At 43.2% G+C, this 19,582-nt stretch overlaps 1 protein-coding gene across 8 annotated transcripts in view; it reads left to right on the forward strand.

Annotated features, from left to right (window-relative positions):
- Nucleotides 1-19,582, forward strand: part of tln1 (talin 1) — a 73,324-nt gene that overhangs the window by 17,011 nt on the left and 36,731 nt on the right. For 7 of the 8 annotated variants that reach the window (XM_034546838.1, XM_034546844.1, XM_034546845.1 and 4 more), the window contains exons 3-23: nucleotides 1,643-1,805; nucleotides 2,772-2,869; nucleotides 4,257-4,386; nucleotides 4,647-4,799; nucleotides 5,252-5,394; nucleotides 5,975-6,102; nucleotides 6,236-6,296; nucleotides 6,614-6,718; nucleotides 7,784-7,939; nucleotides 12,158-12,259; nucleotides 12,799-12,875; nucleotides 13,043-13,223; nucleotides 13,699-13,812; nucleotides 13,926-14,034; nucleotides 15,212-15,420; nucleotides 15,512-15,610; nucleotides 17,158-17,325; nucleotides 17,445-17,739; nucleotides 18,040-18,206; nucleotides 18,327-18,455; nucleotides 19,369-19,482. In XM_034546838.1, coding sequence (XP_034402729.1) covers nucleotides 1,676-1,805; nucleotides 2,772-2,869; nucleotides 4,257-4,386; nucleotides 4,647-4,799; nucleotides 5,252-5,394; nucleotides 5,975-6,102; nucleotides 6,236-6,296; nucleotides 6,614-6,718; nucleotides 7,784-7,939; nucleotides 12,158-12,259; nucleotides 12,799-12,875; nucleotides 13,043-13,223; nucleotides 13,699-13,812; nucleotides 13,926-14,034; nucleotides 15,212-15,420; nucleotides 15,512-15,610; nucleotides 17,158-17,325; nucleotides 17,445-17,739; nucleotides 18,040-18,206; nucleotides 18,327-18,455; nucleotides 19,369-19,482 — 2,868 coding nt within the window. In that variant the 5' untranslated portion in view covers nucleotides 1,643-1,675. Of the gene's footprint in view, nucleotides 1-1,642; nucleotides 1,806-2,771; nucleotides 2,870-4,256; nucleotides 4,387-4,646; nucleotides 4,800-5,251; nucleotides 5,395-5,974; nucleotides 6,103-6,235; nucleotides 6,297-6,613; nucleotides 6,719-7,783; nucleotides 7,940-12,152; nucleotides 12,260-12,798; nucleotides 12,876-13,042; nucleotides 13,224-13,698; nucleotides 13,813-13,925; nucleotides 14,035-15,211; nucleotides 15,421-15,511; nucleotides 15,611-17,157; nucleotides 17,326-17,444; nucleotides 17,740-18,039; nucleotides 18,207-18,326; nucleotides 18,456-19,368; nucleotides 19,483-19,582 lie in introns of those variants that run through there. The other variant, XM_034546846.1, reaches the window with a different exon arrangement.

Consider the following 19,582-nt stretch of genomic DNA (forward strand, 5'->3'; position numbering starts at 1 on the left):
CAGGAAAAACTCCCAAGAAATAGAAAAAACCCTTTCACAGGGAAAAAAGGGAAGAAAGCTTCAGGAGAGCAACAGAGGAGGATCCCTCTCCCTGGATGGACAGAAGCAATAGATGTCATGTGTACAGATGAACAGCATTACAGAGTTACATAAACGCATTACATGAATATGACAGAATGAATGAATATTTCGTAGTAGGCATGGACCACGATCCAGACCTCCACAATCCATGAAACAGAAGGAGGTAGAGAGGAGGGAGGGGTGGGGTGCATCAGCAGGGCCCAGGCAGGAGGCCGACACACCAGGCAGGACGCCACAGACACAGCCAGGTCCAATGGACCCTATGAGACGTGAAGTCACAAAGACTCCGGGGAGGAAGCAGAGTTAATAAGGTGCAATGGAGAGATGTAAATTCATCCATAAGGAGAGAGGGAAGAGGAGATAGGTGCTCAGTGTATGCCAAAACATCCCCCAGCAGCCTGGCTCTGGCTCCCATCCTAATTTTCTAGGAAGCACAAGTAGCCCTGCATTTAGTGAGCGCAGCTCTCTAGTGGGGCAATATGGTACTACAAGCAAGTCTTTGTAGGTGAGGAGAAGAATTTTAAATGTGATTCTTGATTTTACAGGGAGCCAGCGCAGAGCAGCTAATACAGGAGTAATGTGATCTCTTTTCTTAGTTTTTGTGAGTACACGAGCTGCAGCATTCTGGATTAACTGGAGGGACTGCTGAGTGAAATAACTTCAGTTTTGTCTGAGTTTAACATCAGGAAGTTGCAGGTCATCCATGTTTTTATGTCTTTAAGACATGCTTGAATTTTAGCGAGCTGGTTGGTCTCCTCTGGTTTGATCGATAGATATAATTGAGTATCATCTGAATATCAATGAAAGTTTATGGAGTAGTTCCTGATAATGTTGCCCAAAGGAAACATATATTAGGTAAATAAAATTGGTCCAAGCACAGAACCTTGTGGAACTCCGTGATTAACGTTGGTGGTCATTGAGGCTTCATCGTTTACAAATACAAATTGAGATCGATCTGACAAATAGGATATAAACCAACTTAGTGCGGTACCTGAAATGCCAATCGACTGATCCAGTCTCTGTAATAGGATGTCATGATCAATGGTGTCGAACGCAGCACTAAGGTCTAACAAAGTACAGAGATGAGTTCTTTATCTGATGCAATTAGGAGGTCATTTGTAATTTTCTATGGTTCTATGCTCTGACCTCAGGGTTCTATGCTCTGACCTCCATCCTCTCTGATCTCAGGGTTCTATGCTCTGACCTCAGGGTTCTCTGATCTCAGGGTTCTATGCTCTGATCTCTTAGATATGTGAAGAACCGTGAGGGAATCCGTATAGATCACGGATCAACAACAGTCCTTTACACCCATATTGTCTTCACTATTACATCACAGGCGGGGAAGGGCTGGAGAATAAGACATAAAAGGTTTGTGTTTAATAGCAAGATAAATCTGTATTAACATTATATGCCAACCAGGATCTATGTGATCATGTGTGCAGCGTGGTTGAAGACTTTGAGTTGGTGAAGAACTGTGGATGTGGACACGTTGGATGTGACATCGGCATGGGCCACAGTGCTGTATGATGGATTTGTCTGAACTGCTTTATTTCTCATGCAGGTGTGAGTCGGACGGAGGTGCAGAGCAGCAATCATGGTGGCCCTGTCCTTAAAGATCGGTGTGGGGAACGTGGTGAAGACCATGCAGTTTGAGCCCTCCACCATGGTGTACGACGCCTGCCGGATCATCAGGGAGAGAGTTCCTGAGGCACAGCTCGGACAGCGTGAGTTCTCCCTCCAGCTCTGGCTCCTCCCACCCACCACACGGCTAACACTACACCAGTTAGAAGGCTTCATCAGAACTGCTTGTATACACTCACACTCGCTCACACTCACACTCACACTCACACTCACACTCACACTCACACTCACACACACACACACACACACACACACCCTTATCTCAGTGCTGTTTCTATGAAACAGTCTTGAAATTTGTTTTCTTAATCACACACGATAAAACAGTTAACTGCCAAGTTAAAGTTGAAATGCCTGTTTTGTTAGCTTGAACACAATTTATGTACTTACTGAAGTTTTGTTATGATGAACCTGGCCTGCATTCTGATAATGAGGATACAGGGTGAATGTGTGATAGCTCTGATAGCATACAATATTAAGAGTGATTATCTTCATGCTAAGAATAATAACGAGTAAAAATACTTTATTTGTCAAAAAGTGTCAAAGATACCAAAACACAATAATTACCTAAATACTGTGATCGTGGAAGATAGAGTAAAACAGAGTGTGAACTAGTACAAAGCAACTCTCAAATGCATCAGCTAGGGAGCATGCAGAGTTATGTCTTATTATTACATAAGCAGTTTGAACAGCAGTAGAGTCCATGTCATTGTACATTTAGAAAGACAAAGTGTTAGAGCCAGTACCTCTGACTTTCACTAATTTAAAAGCTTGTTTCTACTGAAATGGACCAGTTCTTCTGTCTTACACTCAAGAGACAAGTGGTTGCATTTTGTACAGTGTGACCTGACATGCAGATGTATGTGCTGAAACAGAACCACTGACCTAGTTAACAAGGACAGGGAAGCTGTGCACGTATTCTAAAAGTTACATCCAGCACAAGTACTTCAAATACCAATAGTAATAACAGCTCACTAGTGGCCTAATATCCACATATGCATGTAAGCCAAGAAACACACGCCCAGTGACAGTGTTTCTGTTTCCTTCTGCAGCCAATGACTATGGGCTGTTTCTGTCTGATGAAGACCCAAAGAAAGGCATCTGGCTGGAGGCAGGAAAGGCCCTGGACTACTACATGTTGAGGAATGGGGTGAGACACTGCACACACTCTGCACTCCACTTGAACAATTTCACTTTTAGCACAGAGCAGCCTCCCATGCAGAGCACCAATGAAGGATGGCAAAATGTACAAACCACCTTCTGGTCTGTGTGGACCCCAACAACTACAGGGTTTGTTACTAAATAGACAGGACTCTGTAATTTACAGTGTGGATCAAAGGTAACACCAGGGCCAGATTATACTGCCTTCTCTGTCTATTTTGTATAGGTCTGAGGTCCTGTAGTTCTGGGTCCCTGGAGGTCTGAGGTCCTGTAGTTCTGGGGCCCTGGAGGTCTGAGGTCCTGGAGGTCTGGAGCTTCTCTAGTCAAACCAAACCTGCTATCCATCCTTTTTGTGCCCACCTCCTGAAAATAAAGACTATTTGTGTGGTTTTGCTCCAAGCCAAATTACCGCAAGTGTTCTTTGATTTAATACGACTCGTGATTGGCCTTCAACCTGGCAGCTAGTGTTGCTAACAGTGCTAACAGCTCCTATAATCTGCAGCTAGAGGCAGATGGCGTGAGGGGATTGAATGACTGATAACATCAGCCTGGTGCCAAAGTCGAAGACTTACTTGTTAACCTGTTCCTGTTGGGGGTGACTGGCTCAGTGGTAGAGCAGGGTCGTGCTTCAATCAGAAGGTCGGCGGTACGATCCCCAGCTCCTCTAGTCTATGTTGGTCCTTGGGCAAGACACTTAACCCCAAGTTGCTCTTGTGGTGTATGAACAGGAACTAATGTTAGTTAGTCCTGATGGGCAGGTGGCACCTTGCCCCTGCCCATCAGTGTATGAATGGGTGTAAATGATGACAAGTAGTGTGAAAGAGCTTTAAGTGGTCGGATGACTAGAAAAGATCACATGTCAGAGCACTGATTTTGCTGGTTTGCTGGGCCGCCATGAAAATAGTGCCCTAAGATGCTGACAGCATCTGGCTTCTGATGCAGATGCTATGAGCACCCTGATGTCAGAAGCCAACAATACTATTTGCCCATATTAGATACTGTATGTGTATATGTAGCCTCCTGTAGCCTATGTATGTTTTCTTAAACAGAACCACACTGAAAATAATAATAAAACAATCAGTGTAAAAATAGGCTTCTCACAGGACTCAAACATAGACACATTCATTCAGTACCACCAACACATACTGAGTTGCTCTTTATACTAATACTACTATTACTACTACTACTATATCTAAAGCATTTGGACTAGCTAACTATTGCTAAATTAAGTAGCATATTCAACTTGTGACTATTCTCACCTGGGTGTAAAAAGACACTGCGATGTCAGAATCAGTTTTGTTTTTTTCTCGCTAATACATCAGGCTGTTTGACATCTAGTAACACAGAACTCCTGACTTTTCTCTTCTGTATGTTAGGACACTCTTGAGTACAAGAAGAAGCAGAGGCCTCTTAAGATCCGCATGCTGGACGGCACAGTGAAGACAGTCATGGTGGACGACTCCAAGATCGTCAGTGACATGCTCATGACCATCTGTGCTAGAATAGGTCAGCTCTGCTCCGCACCGCTCACACGCCACCTGGACAACAATGATGTGTACAATTCAATTAAACAATTCAATCTGTACACATACGACATCCTCTGTACTGGGACCTCACAGGAAAAACTCTCCCAATCTGCCCATTGTCTCCCCAACAAGAAATGTTGTCACGGATGGTTAATGCCTGTGTTTAATTTAATCCTGAGTGTGTGCGTGAACTGCAGCGTGAATTTGAAATTAAACGCGGTAACCTGTTTGTTTGGACAGGCATTACAAACTATGATGAGTACTCACTGGTGAGGGACATTGGGGAGGAGAAGAAGGAGGAGACCATGGGCACACTAAAAAGAGACAAGACCCTGCTGAGAGACGACAAGAAGATGGAGAAGCTGAAGCAGAAGCTCCACACAGATGATGAGTGTAAGACAAACACCAGCCTCATGGTCTGTAGCAGAAGCTGACCAACAATTATGTGTTTTCACTCACGTTTGTGTTGGATGACTTTGCTTTGTTTGGCGTGATGATGTGAATGTGTTCTTAATACTGCCCTAACAACTTGACTAGTCGCCTCCTGTGACACACAACTGGCTAATACGTTTCTTGCTTCTTGCTTGGCCTCTGTACAGTGTGAGTTGTCAACATGAATAATAGTCCAGAGGATGTCTTAATATATCAATCAAACGTCCCCTGAATAACATTTTACATGTGAGAAAAATTCCATCAAGTTATGATTTCCAAATAGTCAAAGCTAAAATCTAATCTGTATTGATTGGTTGCTGAAACCGTCAGCACACTGCATGTTGTGCAAATTGTATGTGAGCAAGACCAGCGAGTCTTTGCTGTTCCTGAGTCAGTTTGCGTGTTTTCCCCAGTGAACTGGTTGGACCATGGCAGGACGTTGAGGGAACAGGGTGTGGAGGAGACGGAGATGTTGCTGCTGAGGAGGAAGTTCTTCTACTCGGACCAGAACGTGGACTCCAGAGACCCCGTCCAACTCAACCTGCTCTACGTACAGGTGCGTAAATCTCTGAAGCTCAGTTGAAGGTCAGCAATCCCTTTCCTTTTTCCCCTTCTTTGTTGGAGGGTTTTTAAATTAATTAAGGCTCCTTGTGTTTGAAATATGATGATAGGCAGGTTCAATTGTGTATCAATCAGAGCAACACTGTGGGATCCTCCCACATAGGGGACAAAGCGTTGCTCCAACAAATCCAAACGTATGACACGGGCTGTGATGGTGACGATGCCTGAGAAAGATGTAAATGCTGCTCTATTTAACAAAGACATCAGTCTTTTTTTTTCTTGTTTTTTTTTTCTGACCTAATCAGAAGAATACAAGAACGAATGGAATTCAGCTGTAATGCTCCTTAGAAAGAAAAAGACACATGATGTATCTACCATTCAACCTACTTGCTTTTGTACATGTGCTTGTTAATTAGTACATAGGATGAGTGTGACTTTAATGGGACACTTTGACTGTTAACTGTTGAATGAACACAAAGTTACTTGGCCCAATGGGTGTACTGCTGACTCTGTTTTTTTAAACTGATGCTGTTCTCGTACAAGTAATGTGTGTGTGTGTGTGTGTGTGGGGACAGGCCCGTGATGACATCCTGAATGGATCTCATCCAGTGTCCTTTGATAAGGCCTGTGAGTTTGCTGGCTATCAGTGTCAGATTCAGTTCGGTGACCACAACGAGACCAAACACAAGCCTGGATTCTTAGAGTGAGCGCTGCCTTCTTATTCACATGTTATTGTTTTATTTTTGTTCCATCGATTATTGTTTGACATTTTTGTTTTGAGTGGGCTTCTTCAAATGGTCCTGAATCTAGTTTGATCCTATTTGAACTCCTCCCAGTTTAAAGGAGTTCCTGCCCAAAGAGTACATCAAGCACAAAGGGGAGAAAAAGATCTTCCAGGTAAGACAAGATTACATGGAGGTGTTCTAATGATTGTTTAGTGTTAATGCTCAAAGATACACTCTGATTTAGTTGTAGTTTCTAATGTTGAAACTTCAACAGTAGAAAGGAGGCTTTGAGATTCAGGAGAGATATTGCAAAGCTCTATCTTGAACTGATATTTAACAACAATGTCTTATTGATAAACAGGAAATGCTGTTTCATGCAGGAGAGCAAAAAAATTAAGCACGTCAATTAGTCGTGAGAAATCTAAGAGCGGTGACTTGTATTTGGGTTTGAGTGGAGCTACACCTCTGATGTGTCTCTCGTCTCTGCAGGCACACAAGAACAGTCAGAACATGACCGAGATTGAGGCCAAAGTCAGCTACGTGAAGCTGGCCAGGTCTCTAAAAACCTACGGAGTGTCTTTCTTTCTGGTCAAGGTGAGTAGAAAGCTGCCACTCAACGTCTCACATCAAAGTAGCGGTCGACATCACAGCACATTATGTGCAGAAGTTGATACAGTTTATGTAGCTAGACTCTTCCAACATGGGGATAGAGCTGATGTTGCTAAGGTGATCAATAGCATCTAGTGGTGTAACAGATCATAACTCTCATGATTCGGATCGGATCACGGATCAGACTCACAGATGGGATCAGCACAAAAGACAAAAGGGAACAACTATAACTTTTACATCCCTGATCGTTTTTTTTTTTTTTTTGCCGCTGGTACTAATTATTGATCATTGATGATCCATGTTGTCAGATACAGATCCCTTTATGGTTTGATTATAGCATTTTGTCTACAAGGATCCAGTTTTAGTTTTAGTGATGATAAGCTACTTAGAGGTGTAAAATCATAATTCATCTCTAATATCTGCTTTAAACAACTGGATTACATGTGAACACATCATGATAATGTTATAATTCACCTTCACACAATACTCATTTTCACTGAGTAAAGCCTGAATGCATTATAATGTAACTGAACTGAACCTCTGTTTGTTAGCCGTTAGCAGTGCTGCTAACGCTACCAGCTCTCCTGTCAATTTAAACTGATTTGGTTGTAACATGATCAGGGACTAGAAAAACATGTCCTGATCATTGGATTATATATTGGATAATAACGATCGTCAGCAAAACTTTATTTCACACTGTGATGGTTAACGTTAATCTGTGTCATTAATCCACAGTTCACATGCGTGAAGAACCGCGAGGGGATCCGTACGAACATATATGTATACATGTCCATATGTATCTGTGTATCAAATATCAAGAACTTTTCAGAGGAATTCTGCCTTAAGTTTCTCTAAGAAATACAACCAATTGAGAGATTTCTCACCAGGTTCAGGATGTGTGATGATTGTGTCAGGTTTTCGGTGATGTTGATTCCCAGGCACTTAAAACCTGTGTTTTGTCAAAATGTTTGTATTAGAAAATTAAATATATTAACATTGCTGGTTTATAGTAGTCAGAACATTCTAACAGTTTCCTTGAATGTCCCGCAGGAGAAAATGAAGGGCAAGAACAAACTGGTGCCCCGTCTGCTGGGTATTACCAAGGAGTGCGTGATGAGGGTGGATGAGAAGACCAAGGAGGTGATCCAGGAGTGGAACCTGACCAACATCAAGCGCTGGGCCGCCTCTCCCAAGAGCTTCACCCTGGTGAGTTCACACAACGTTGAGCCTGAAGCTGCTCCCCGTGGGGGGAACATCCGCTGTATCACAAGTTTACTACTCGGTTCACCTTCCAGCCCTCACCTACGTTCACACATCTTGTGGAGTGGGCGAAAATGACATGATGGATTTGAGCGGCTGATGTGAGTTTCCCTCGCAAGCACGTCTGTTCTCGTTGAGCTCGCTGTGGCTGCATGTGATCCCCGTCGTAGCTTTAACCGTAGGGCTCGACATGTGTGGTCATGCAGGTGCGGAGAGAGCAAATGCCATAAAAAAACAAAAACACTTGTTAGGTAGAGAATGTGGTGGTGCTGTTGGAATCTAAATGCACTCGCCCACAGTACTTACTACATGGTTTCAAATACCATGTGCAAGTCGATGTGAATCTTTTTGCTTGAAGAATAAAACCACGTTTAGTTAGGACCTCAGACCTACATGTTCACAACTGGGTGAAGACTATTTAGAAAACCCATTCAGATTCAGAAGGATTAAAGGATTGCCGTTGAAAGATGTATAAAAACGTGTCCAGGTTGTAACTTGTGTTTAGGTTGTAACCAGTCAGCCCACAATCGTCAGAAGAAGCTTAGACAATTAATGATTTGACAGACATATATTCCATAATTCTTTACCGCAATTGTTTTTGCCAAAGTTGACAAAATGTACCTGTCTTAAAGATGCATCATGATTATATCCCCAAAACATTTTTTTTGTAAAAAGATTCAGCAAATCTCTGCTCTCGGCCTGCTAGCTGTCTGTTCTGTGTGTGCTCTGAAACCCCCGGTGTTCATACACAGCTCTGTAAACGGGAAGCTAGCCCTATTCCAGCCAATCAGCAACCCGGGGTGCTGGAGCTCGTGCCCGGGACGGGGGAAAGGCCACAGATGTATAAAGTGAAAGGTAGCGGGGGAGAAAGGATGGTGGGTGGGTTGTTTAGGTGTCAACACCTTTTCTCCAGAACCACCTTTTTTAATTCAGCATTATTACATCACATGTGATTTAGCTGACGCTTTTATCCAAAGCGACTTACAATCATACAACGTAGACACAAATTCAGGGTTAAGTGTCTTGCTCAAGGACTAGAGCTAGCAGAGCCGGGGATCGAACCGCCGATCCTCTGATTGAAAGACGGACCTGCTAACCACTGACCACTAAGAGTTGTTTGAAGAAGGGCAGAGTAATTATGAGCCATATATTTATCCTTCTGACTGCTCCTGCTGTTGTAATTAGTTCACAAGAGACACACTGCATTACATTACATTACATTAGCGCTGCAACTAACGATTATTTTAATAATCGATTAATCTGTCGATTATTTGTTCGATTAATCGATGAATCGGATAAAAAAACAAAAAAGCATTAATTTCCAACCCTTTATTCAACAGAACTGTGCCAGAAAATGCACAGGTAACAGGTACCGTTAATTCCGGACTATAGAGCGCACCTATCTACAGGCCGCACCTGCTAATTTTTAAAAGAAAAAAGAAATTAGACATAAATAAGACGCACTTGTCTATAAACCGCAGGAAAAGGGTGTGTGGCTTGTCTCCGTAAAAACAGTTATTTCCGCCGTTCACCACGGAATAGATAACCCCTAGTTCTGCTTTATACTTGTTGTGGACATCCATAAACGTCGGAACATCTAACGCCCTGGTGTTTGGGTTCATAACATCACCCGTAGCCTCACACAGCTCGGGGAATTTCACCGACAATGTCTCGATAACTTCCACTTCCAACACTGCCGGAGCAGCAGCATACAGGCGGTCAAGAAGGGGAGGGGGTGTGTGTGTGTGGCTTGTCTCCGTAAAAACAGTTATTTCCGCCGTTCACCACGGAATAAATAACCCCTAGTTCTGCTTTATACTTGTTGTGGACATCCATAAACGTCGGAACATCTAACGCCCTGGTGTTTGGGTTCATAACATCACCCGTAGGCTCACACAGCTCGAGGAATTTCACCGACTCCGTCTCAATAACTTCCACTTCCAGCGCTGCCGGAGCAGCAGCATACAGGCGGGGGGGGGGGGGGGGGGGGCGGCATGGCGGCGTGGCTTGTCTCTCTAGAACCATTAGTTCTCGCACAACGTTACGGGTCTCTCCGATGGTCTTTGCTCTACCGGCTTTTCTTTTTTGCTCCGCTCCTCTCCGCGCTCAACTCAACTTTTTATATATATTTTTTTATATGTTATTTTTGGGGAGTTTTTCCTGATTCGATGTGAGGTCCTGGGACAGGGATGTCGTATGTGTACAGATTCTAAAGCCCTCTGAGGCAAATTTGTAATTTGTGATATTGGGCTATACAAAATAAACTGAATTGAATTGAATTGAATATATATATATTTTTTTTATACTCAAACATCTTATTGGGTGGCGTAATAATCGCGCGACACAACGAATCGATAATGCAATTCGTTGCCAACTATTTTAATAATCGATTTTAATCGATTTGTTGTTGCAGCCCTACATTACATTACATGCCATTTAGCTGACGCTTTTTTTCAAAGAGACTTACAATAAGTGCATTAAACCATGAGTCCAAACTCAGAACAACAAGAATCGAGAAAGTTAAATTTCTTCAATAAAGTTAAACTACAAAGTGCTATCAGTAAGAGCCATTCAAGTGCTACTAAAGTGCTACTACGGCTCTACCTTCCCTATTCAAGGTATAGTCGAAAAAGATGTGTTTTTAGTTTGCGACGGTAGATGTAGAGACTTTCTGCTGTTGTGATGTCAATGGGGAGCTCGTTCCACCAATGAGAAGCCAGGACAGCAAACAGTCGTGACTTTGTTGAGTGTTTAGCTCGAAGTGAAGGAGCTACAAGCCGATTGGCAGAAGCCGAGTGCACTGCTGACTGACATTAATCCTGTATTGATCCAGCTGTTATCCAACATTGATCTAACATTGATCCAACATTGACCCAGCATTGACCATACTGTTAACCAGCATTTATCCAACATTGATCCAACATTGACGCAGCATTGATCCAGCATTGATTCTGCATTGAGCCAGCTGTGACCGAGCATTTATCCGACATTGACCCAGCATTGATCCAACGGTTACCCGGGATTGATCCAACTGTGACCCAGCATTGATTCAGTATTGCTTCTCCATTGAGCCAGCTGTTATCCAACAGTGATCCAGCTGTGACCGAGCATTCATCCAACTGTTACCCAGCATTGATCCAACATTGATCCAGCTGTGACCCAGCATTGATCCAACATTGATCCAGCATTGATTCTGCATTGAGCCAGCTGTGACCGAGCATTTATCCGACATTGACCCAGCATTGATCCAACGGTTACCCGGGATTGATCCAACTGTGACCCAGCATTGATCCAGCTGTGACCCAGCATTGATCCAACGGTTACCCGGGATTGATCCAACTGTGACCCAGCATTGATCCAGCTGTGACCGAGCATTCATCCAACTGTTACCCAGCATTGATCCAACATTGATCCAGCTGTGACCCAGCATTGATCCAACATTGATCCAGCATTGATTCTGCATTGAGCCAGCTGTGACCGAGCATTTATCCGACATTGACCCAGCATTGATCCAACGGTTACCCGGGATTGATCCAACTGTGACCCAGCATTGATTCAGCATTGCTTCTCCATTGAGCCAGCTGTTATCCAACAGTGATCCAGCTGTGACCGAGCATTCATCCAACTGTTACCCAGCATTGATCCAACATTGATCCAGCTGTGACCCAGCATTGATCCAACATTGATCCAGCATTGATTCTGCATTGAGCCAGCTGTGACCGAGCATTTATCCGACATTGACCCAGCATTGATCCAACGGTTACCCGGGATTGATCCAACTGTGACCCAGCATTGATCCAGCTGTGACCCAGCATTGATCCAACGGTTACCCGGGATTGATCCAACTGTGACCCAGCATTGATCCAGCTGTGACCCAGCATTGATCCAACGGTTACCCGGGATTGATCCAACTGTGACCCAGCATTGATCCAGCTGTGACCCAACATTGATCCCGCATTACTCCAGCTTTGACCCAGCATTGATAAAGCTGTGATCCAGCTGTCATAGCTCACAATGACTTTTCTTTGCATCTCTTTCTGCCATCTTACATGGGAGGAAAAAGATGCAAGTGAGTGAAACAATGGAAATGTTAAAGACTAATGAGAATGAACTGCTTGCATGTGTTAATCTTTTCATCCCAGGTTGTCCTTTTTCTGCTTTTAGGACTTTGGAGACTACCAGGATGGTTACTACTCTGTGCAGACCACTGAGGGAGAGCAGATAGCGCAGCTCATTGCCGGTTACATCGACATCATCCTTAAAAAGGTAACAGTCATCATTGTTCTGAGACCAACATTAACATTATGGTCACACGTATTAGTTGAGGGTTACTATTTTGACTTTTCTCACTTAGTCTGCTAAAGTTGAATTTCTTTATTTAAAAAAAATTATATTACGTAAAAGGGTATCTAGGAGCTTTGTTGCTAATTTAAATAGTTTTTTATATTTAGAATATATTGAAAATCTATACTCATATTCTGTCTTTTGATCCATTTTACACAGGTTTATATTCAGTGATAAAGAATAGCAATGACTGTTTAGTGAGTGTGTTTTGGATCTCCAGCCCTAATAGAGACTTTGTTTAATACCCCCCTCAAACTTCTAAATATGGAGGTTAAATTGCTTACATTTGTTTATTGACCACTGTTCATATAAATATGCGTTGTGTTATGAGCCCGGTGTCTCAGATGTACCATTCAGGTTTATTAGACTGGCTGTCCAACCTTTCTTAAATCAAAAGTCTTTTAAAATGACATTTTGTATGGTCTAGTGTGTCCACTGAAGTCTTTACTTGCTTTCGACAGAAAAAGAGCAAAGACCACTTTGGCCTGGAGGGAGATGAAGAGTCAACCATGCTGGAAGACTCTGTGTCACCCAAAAAGTTTGTGTTTCTGATCTCGCATGCTATGATTGTGTGTGCTTACAGGAGTTGGTGGGTGCTTGAGCAACTACCTCTGCTCCCCAATTCTCCTGAAAGAAACCCTTTAACAGTGAAGTGAGTTCTCCTTTTCTTTTCTTGATTTCTTTCTCTTCTCTCTATCACTCCAGGTCCACAGTGCTGCAGCAGCAGTTCAACAAGGTAGGCAAAGTGGAGACAGGCTCAGTGGCCCTGCCGGCCATCATGCGCTCAGGAGCTGGAGGTCCAGAGAGCTTCCAGATGGGCTCCATGCCTCAGGCCAAGCAGCATATCACCAGTGGACAGATGCACAGAGGACACATGCCCCCACTGGTAAAACAAATATCACGAAAGGTTTTAACTCAACAAATATAAATCATTTGAGATTTGTTAGTGTGTCTGAAACCTTAGTATGAAACCAATAGTAACAAAATTGCATACTATGTGCGGTGAACTGACAACTTTCATAACAGACAATGTTGGACAGCTCTGTAATAACTCTTCAATGGAAGATGTCACTTTGCCAGGCGTAATATATTTTTCAAATGAGTTCTGACTTCATGCCCCATTAAACACATCAATGAGCCTCACTGTTGCTCTGGTGACATGTTCCTTCATCACTATCAACACACACACACTGTAGTTTATTTAGACTCAGCCCCACATTCAACATACAAAACAGAAACTATATATTTGTGAGGTGTTTTTAAGAGTCTACATGTTCAGTAGGAACCAATGAGCTTGGAGCTGAGAGCCACAGACAGACTAGAGAAATCAGAAAGTAACACATGGTTTTATATGTCCACAGACTTCAGCCCAGCAAGCCCTGACTGGAACCATCAACTGCAGTATGCAGGCTGTCCAGGCTGCCCAGGCCTCTCTGGATGACTTTGATACCCTGCCTCCACTGGGAACCGATGCTGTAAGATTGAACTTTCCTTTGTTCTCGGTGGATTGGTTTGAGTGCTAATGTAGTATGAGTATGAGTATGAGATCTAGATTTTTGCGACCATAGGACCTTTTTCTTTGTTCAAGGCATCCCAAGCCTGGCGTAAAAACAAGATGGATGAGTCCAAACATGAAATCCACTCCCAGGTGGATGCCATCACAGCAGGCACCGCCTCCATGGTCAACCTCACTGCAGGTAGAAACACTGTGCTTCACCAAACCTTTCTTATTGCTTCCAGTATGTATGGAAAACAACAAGAATAGAATATCTCTTTTGTTGGCGCTGTAATATCTTGATCTCCTTATTTAGAACACGCCTTGATATTGGAAGCAAAAGACTGTAAGGAACATTTAAATGAAAAAAGATAATGCACACATTGTTTCATTAAAGGAAACGCAACTTAACTCTACTGAACATGAAAAGTTGAAGAAGAATGTTTTTTTACAAAGTGTATTATTCAAATCTGGCCACGGGACAGCTGTTTTATTATTTCATATAGTTCCATTTGAACCAAATGAAGGACCTAGGCTCTAAAACCTTTTTATATCAACATGATAAATACAAATGGCATTTCCAAATTATTATGAACGATAATACATAGCCTCATTTGGAAGATGAACAACAAACTGAAATGTACCCACCCTGTTGAAAGTCCTTGAGCCCACAGTTGCTCCCCGGGCGATTCACAGCACCCCATTGCTCCTTAATAATTAAGGATGCGTTAAATGCAGAGGACAAATTTCATGTATATGTAAAAAATCATCCAGGTCAGGAGTCTGTTTTATTGTCATATTATAATATGACAATAAAACACGGTTTTCATAAGTCTCCTGACCTGGATGATTTTTTTCTTCCAAATGGTACAAAGGAGGAAGGAGGTATAGACATACCACATTTGAAAGATTTCTATTGATGAATCTGTGCAACCAAGATTACCATGCCAGGTAGACATTGAACTGTCACTAAATAACAACCCTCCAATTAACTCAGTATTAAGAAATATGTTGTGCAAAACGTAAAGTCTGGAACTATTTTAGGGATGAGTATGAATATTTAACCTCAATTGTAAGTCTAATCAATTGCACCTTATATTTAAAAACCAGATAGCCAAAGAAATAATAATATTTTACTCCATAAAAGAGAAGGGACAATTTAAAGACCTTCATACTCTAGAAAAAAAAACAGACCTTTCATAGATATCTACAATTGCATCATTAGCTTCATGAAGTTAAAATGACCCAGTATAGATGACCCAGTGCTGAAAGAAGTCTAAGGAGCCTATTTGGCCGAGCTAAACAGAGGTATGAGTTCCTTGAGCAAACTCTTTTTGCCTCTGGGAGTTCATACAGTTATGTATTCTATCTGTCCTCAGGTGACCCAGCAGAGACAGACTACACAGCGGTGGGCTGTGCTGTGACCACAATCTCCTCCAACCTGACAGAAATGTCAAAGGGAGTGAAACTGCTTGCGGCACTCATGGAAGATGAAGGAGCAAACGGGCAGCAGTTGTTGGGTGCCGCCAAGAACCTGGCCTGTGCCGTCTCTGACATGCTGAAAACCGCCCAGCCTGCGAACACAGAGGTACACCGGCACACCACAAGGGACGTGGAGATATGTCATGTTTTTACCCTTTGTTGTCTAACTTTGTGTCCGAAATATCTTTTGCTTCTAGCCCCGTCAGATCCTGCTGCAGGCTGCAGGAAATGTTGGCACGGCCAGCGGAGAGCTGCTTTCTCACATCGGAGAGACGGATACGGATCCTCAGTTCCAGGTGTGTCCTCCTCAACTTTTGATTCATGTACCTTTGGGTGCCACTTCATTCTTACTACAAAGAAAAGCCTTTAAGTGAAACAATGTAGTCTATATGAAGTATCTCCTAAGGGAGAAAATGTATCACTACTTTCTATGAGAACGGTCATCTTGAAGAAAAGGGATTTCAATGACTAAAATAAACTTTATTTAAATGTTCACTTTGTCATTTAATGTTGATGCCTATCCAAAAATGGCATTATTTTCCTACATTTAACATGGCTTTTGAAGTGGCACATTTGGCACTATTAAACCTTTAAATTAAAATGAGCCTTTAAAAACAGTGCTGACCCCACAAGAATGAGAAAGTTAATGTAAGACATAATATCTTTGGTTGTGTTATAAAACTGTATCCTCTATTCCATGTCTATATTTGACAGTTTCTAGGTAAAGGATCTTTCAGGGGTGCCAGATGGAGAGACCCCTCTCATTGTCAAACGCTGGTAACAAATGTGTCCTTAAGACCAACGCTTCAGTCTAAAAGGCCAATCAAAATGATCTTGTAGCAAGTAATCCAGTCAAAGAAAATCATAATTCAGTTTGTCAAACCTTGTTAATTTAAAATTCAAACAGCTCTAAGATGAGTCTCTGAGAGTTCATACAGTGGGGACAGGAATCATAACATATATGTAACCGTCCTCTAATCCTTCATCCTTCATCCCACACAGGTCTGATTCTAGTTTGTGTATGTTAATGATACCACATATGATAATATCGTCTTTAATCATTGAATATAAACACGGTTATGGTTGCAGACTCTTTCCTTTCCTCCCCACACTCCTATATTGAGTGTAATTCACTGACCAAAAAAAGAATCAAAATGCACAATAAGCAAAGTTTAAGATGAATATGACTCATAGCTTTGTTATAATTATCTAAGATTTCTCTAGATATGGCTGTAATATTGTTCCTGTGACTTGTGGCCACGATAATGGTACATAGATCAAATCTGACATTCCAAAACAGTTCCTGTTTGTCCACTGCTGGAAACGCTCAACAGGGGAACATGGAGATGAAATGTGACAGTAAGATTTCTAACTCAGGCTACTGAAAGCCTTGAGTCGTCAATTAGTCACAGCATGACCACGCAAGTAGTTCATTAAAAAAGACCTGATCGCGTTTAGCCGGTCGGTAACGGTTGAGTTAAGTTTCAAATAGTCAGCAGCGAGCTGGAATGGCGTTTTAGGATGAGTGGGTGTTGTCTGAGCGCCTCAACAGGCGTGTCATTTTTAGGCCGAGCTACCACTGTGATGAACGCTCCCTTTTGTGACAATCGTATGAAAAGAACCAATGTGGAAGCCGGAGGTAGCATTGAAGAGACAAAGCCTAATCACGTGTGAATGAATCAACCTCATAATTTTCATTGATAATCTTTGTGATTCCAAGCATTCAAATCTTTAAATTTACATTATTACCTGTCCCTCCTTCACCTATGAGTAATGAGCGGTCAGTGCTAAGTGATGCTAATGTGTGTGTGTGGGTGTGTGTGTGTGTGTTTGTTGCTGGCAGGACATGCTGATGCATCTGGCTAAGGCCGTGGCTAACGCTGCAGCAGCCCTGGTGCTTAAAGCTAAGAACGTGGCTCAGAAGACGGAGGACTCGGCCCAGCAGAACCGGGTCATAGCTGCAGCCACTCAGTGTGCTCTGTCCACATCTCAGCTGGTAGCCTGCACCAGGGTAAGTAGTCCACCCGGGATATAAATCTACTCAGTGCCCTCAGTGTTTACCGTCTGTAAGCTGAGGAGGAACATTTTGCAAATTAATCTTTTTATTCTTCTATCTTATCACTCGTCAAGGTGGTGGCACCAACCATCAGCTCCCCAGTGTGCCAGGAGCAGCTGATTGAGGCGAGCAAGCTAGTGGCCAAGTCGGTAGAAGGCTGTGTAGAGGCGTCACAGGGGGCCACCAATGACGAGGGCCTCCTGAAACAGGTGGGCGTGGCCGCCACTGGTGTCACTCAGGCCCTCAATGAGCTGCTCCAACACATCAAACAGTATGCCAGTGGAGGCCACCCTATCGGACGACACGGAGAAGCCACCGACCGGATTCTGGATGTCACCGAGAACATCTTCAGCTCGATGGGAGACGCTGGTAGGTGAAAGCAGCTAAAGTCAGGGTCAAAGGGCTCACATCGCACCGCTGGGCATCCAAATGGTGCCGTCCCTCTTTCCATCCCTCTTGCATTTGCTTCAGATGAACAGCTGTTGTTTGGGTGGTCCTCCAGTTGGCTCTTCAAAGTCTATGAGAAGATTTATACCTCGATGCCCTCGCTATACTGGAAACTACACCATCTTCTCAGGAGCGATACTATACATGTACCTAACAATGCGAGAAGCAAACTCTTGTGTTTCCTCCCTCTCCCTTCATTCATTCAGTCATTTAACCCACCAGGTGAGATGGTCCGTCAGGCTCGTATCCTTGCCCAGGCCACGTCTGATCTGGTCAACGCCATCAAGATGGATGCAGAGGGAGAGTCAGACCTGGAGAACTCACGCAAGCTGCTGTCAGCCGCCAAGCTGCTGGCTGATGCCACCGCTAAGATGGTGGAGGCTGCTAAGGTCCGTCTTTGTCTTTGTCTTTCTCTTTCATCACTTCTGCCCTTAATACAATGACCAACTGTCCTCATTTCCATGAGCCTGTTAGATGAATGTGTTGGATCTGTGTGTGTTTCACCCCAGGGGGCAGCGGCAAACCCCGACAGTGAGGAGCAGCAACAGAAATTGCGAGAGGCTGCTGAAGGTCTCCGCATGGCCACTAACGCTGCCGCTCAGAACGCCATCAAGAAACGGCTGGTCAACAAACTGGAGGTAAAAAGGAAGGAGGCGGAGCAAAGAAGTACTGCAGTCTGAGCGACATTGACAACCCCTGGTTGTGTTTAGTGTTGTCTACTCAGAACGATTGGATTGTCCAGTGGAACCTGGCATATCGGTAGTATAAATAAAATACTTCTTCAGACTTGTTGAAAATGTTGCTAATTTCCAGTAAGACCAGAATGTTGAATGGCTTGGACATACACTTGATTCTTGAATTTTTAATATGGGGAACTTTTGAAACGGTCTCAGTTCGGTCCTGGTTCTCTATATGGCCTACATCAGTAAACAAGCCCAAAGAGTTATTCCAAATGACTGTCATCGGGGCCACCGGTTCAGATTCTGGTACAATCTGGTGAAATAAGTCAGTGTTCCTGCGGGAGGAAGAGAGTTCAACACCCAGCAGCAGAGTCTCCTCCTCCTTCTCCAGGAGCACAGCCTATCCTCCTCCAGAATCAACACAAAATGAAAGTTCCCCTCTGTAGCTTTAACTTCAATCGTATTCTTTTGGTAGGCCAATGCCATGTGTGCCAAGTATATTCACACAAACGCCTAGATTACCAAGTTTAAGGGAACAAGTGGCAGCTTCAGCCATGTGTTAAGATTACAAGTGCTAAAAGTGAATACAGTTTAAAGACGATATCTGATAGTGCTGCATAAGAGGAGTATTACTTCTACAATATTATGCTCCTGTTCCTACTAGCTTCTGGAAGTTTTTGCTCTTAGTATTAAGTTAAACTTGACATTTGGCTAAAGTTTCTGTGGGTTTTAAAGGTGTGTGTGATAACCAGCTGATATTAGCTGCGAATGTAGTTGCAGCTACTTTATTCAGTTATCCAACTCTAATCAATATTTGTTGAAAGTCATACACAGGCAAGTGCTTTAAGTTGACACGTCTGTTTCCTGTCAGAATGCAGCCAAACAAGCAGCCGCAGCTGCCACTCAGACCATCGCTGCTGCCCAGCACGCTGCCTCCTCCAACAGGAACCAGGCTGCCCAGCAGCAGCTGGTCCAGAGCTGCAAGGTAAACATGCTCACTGTCTGTCCACCTCAGCACACTAGACAGTGGCTTTGTCCTCTCAATCTGTGTTTTATCTTTTCATATCTTTTGTTGCATCCTTTTA

This window comes from Cyclopterus lumpus, chromosome 12 (assembly GCF_009769545.1).
Source record: "Cyclopterus lumpus isolate fCycLum1 chromosome 12, fCycLum1.pri, whole genome shotgun sequence".
In the NCBI taxonomy this organism is placed as follows: Eukaryota; Metazoa; Chordata; class Actinopteri; order Perciformes; family Cyclopteridae; genus Cyclopterus; species Cyclopterus lumpus.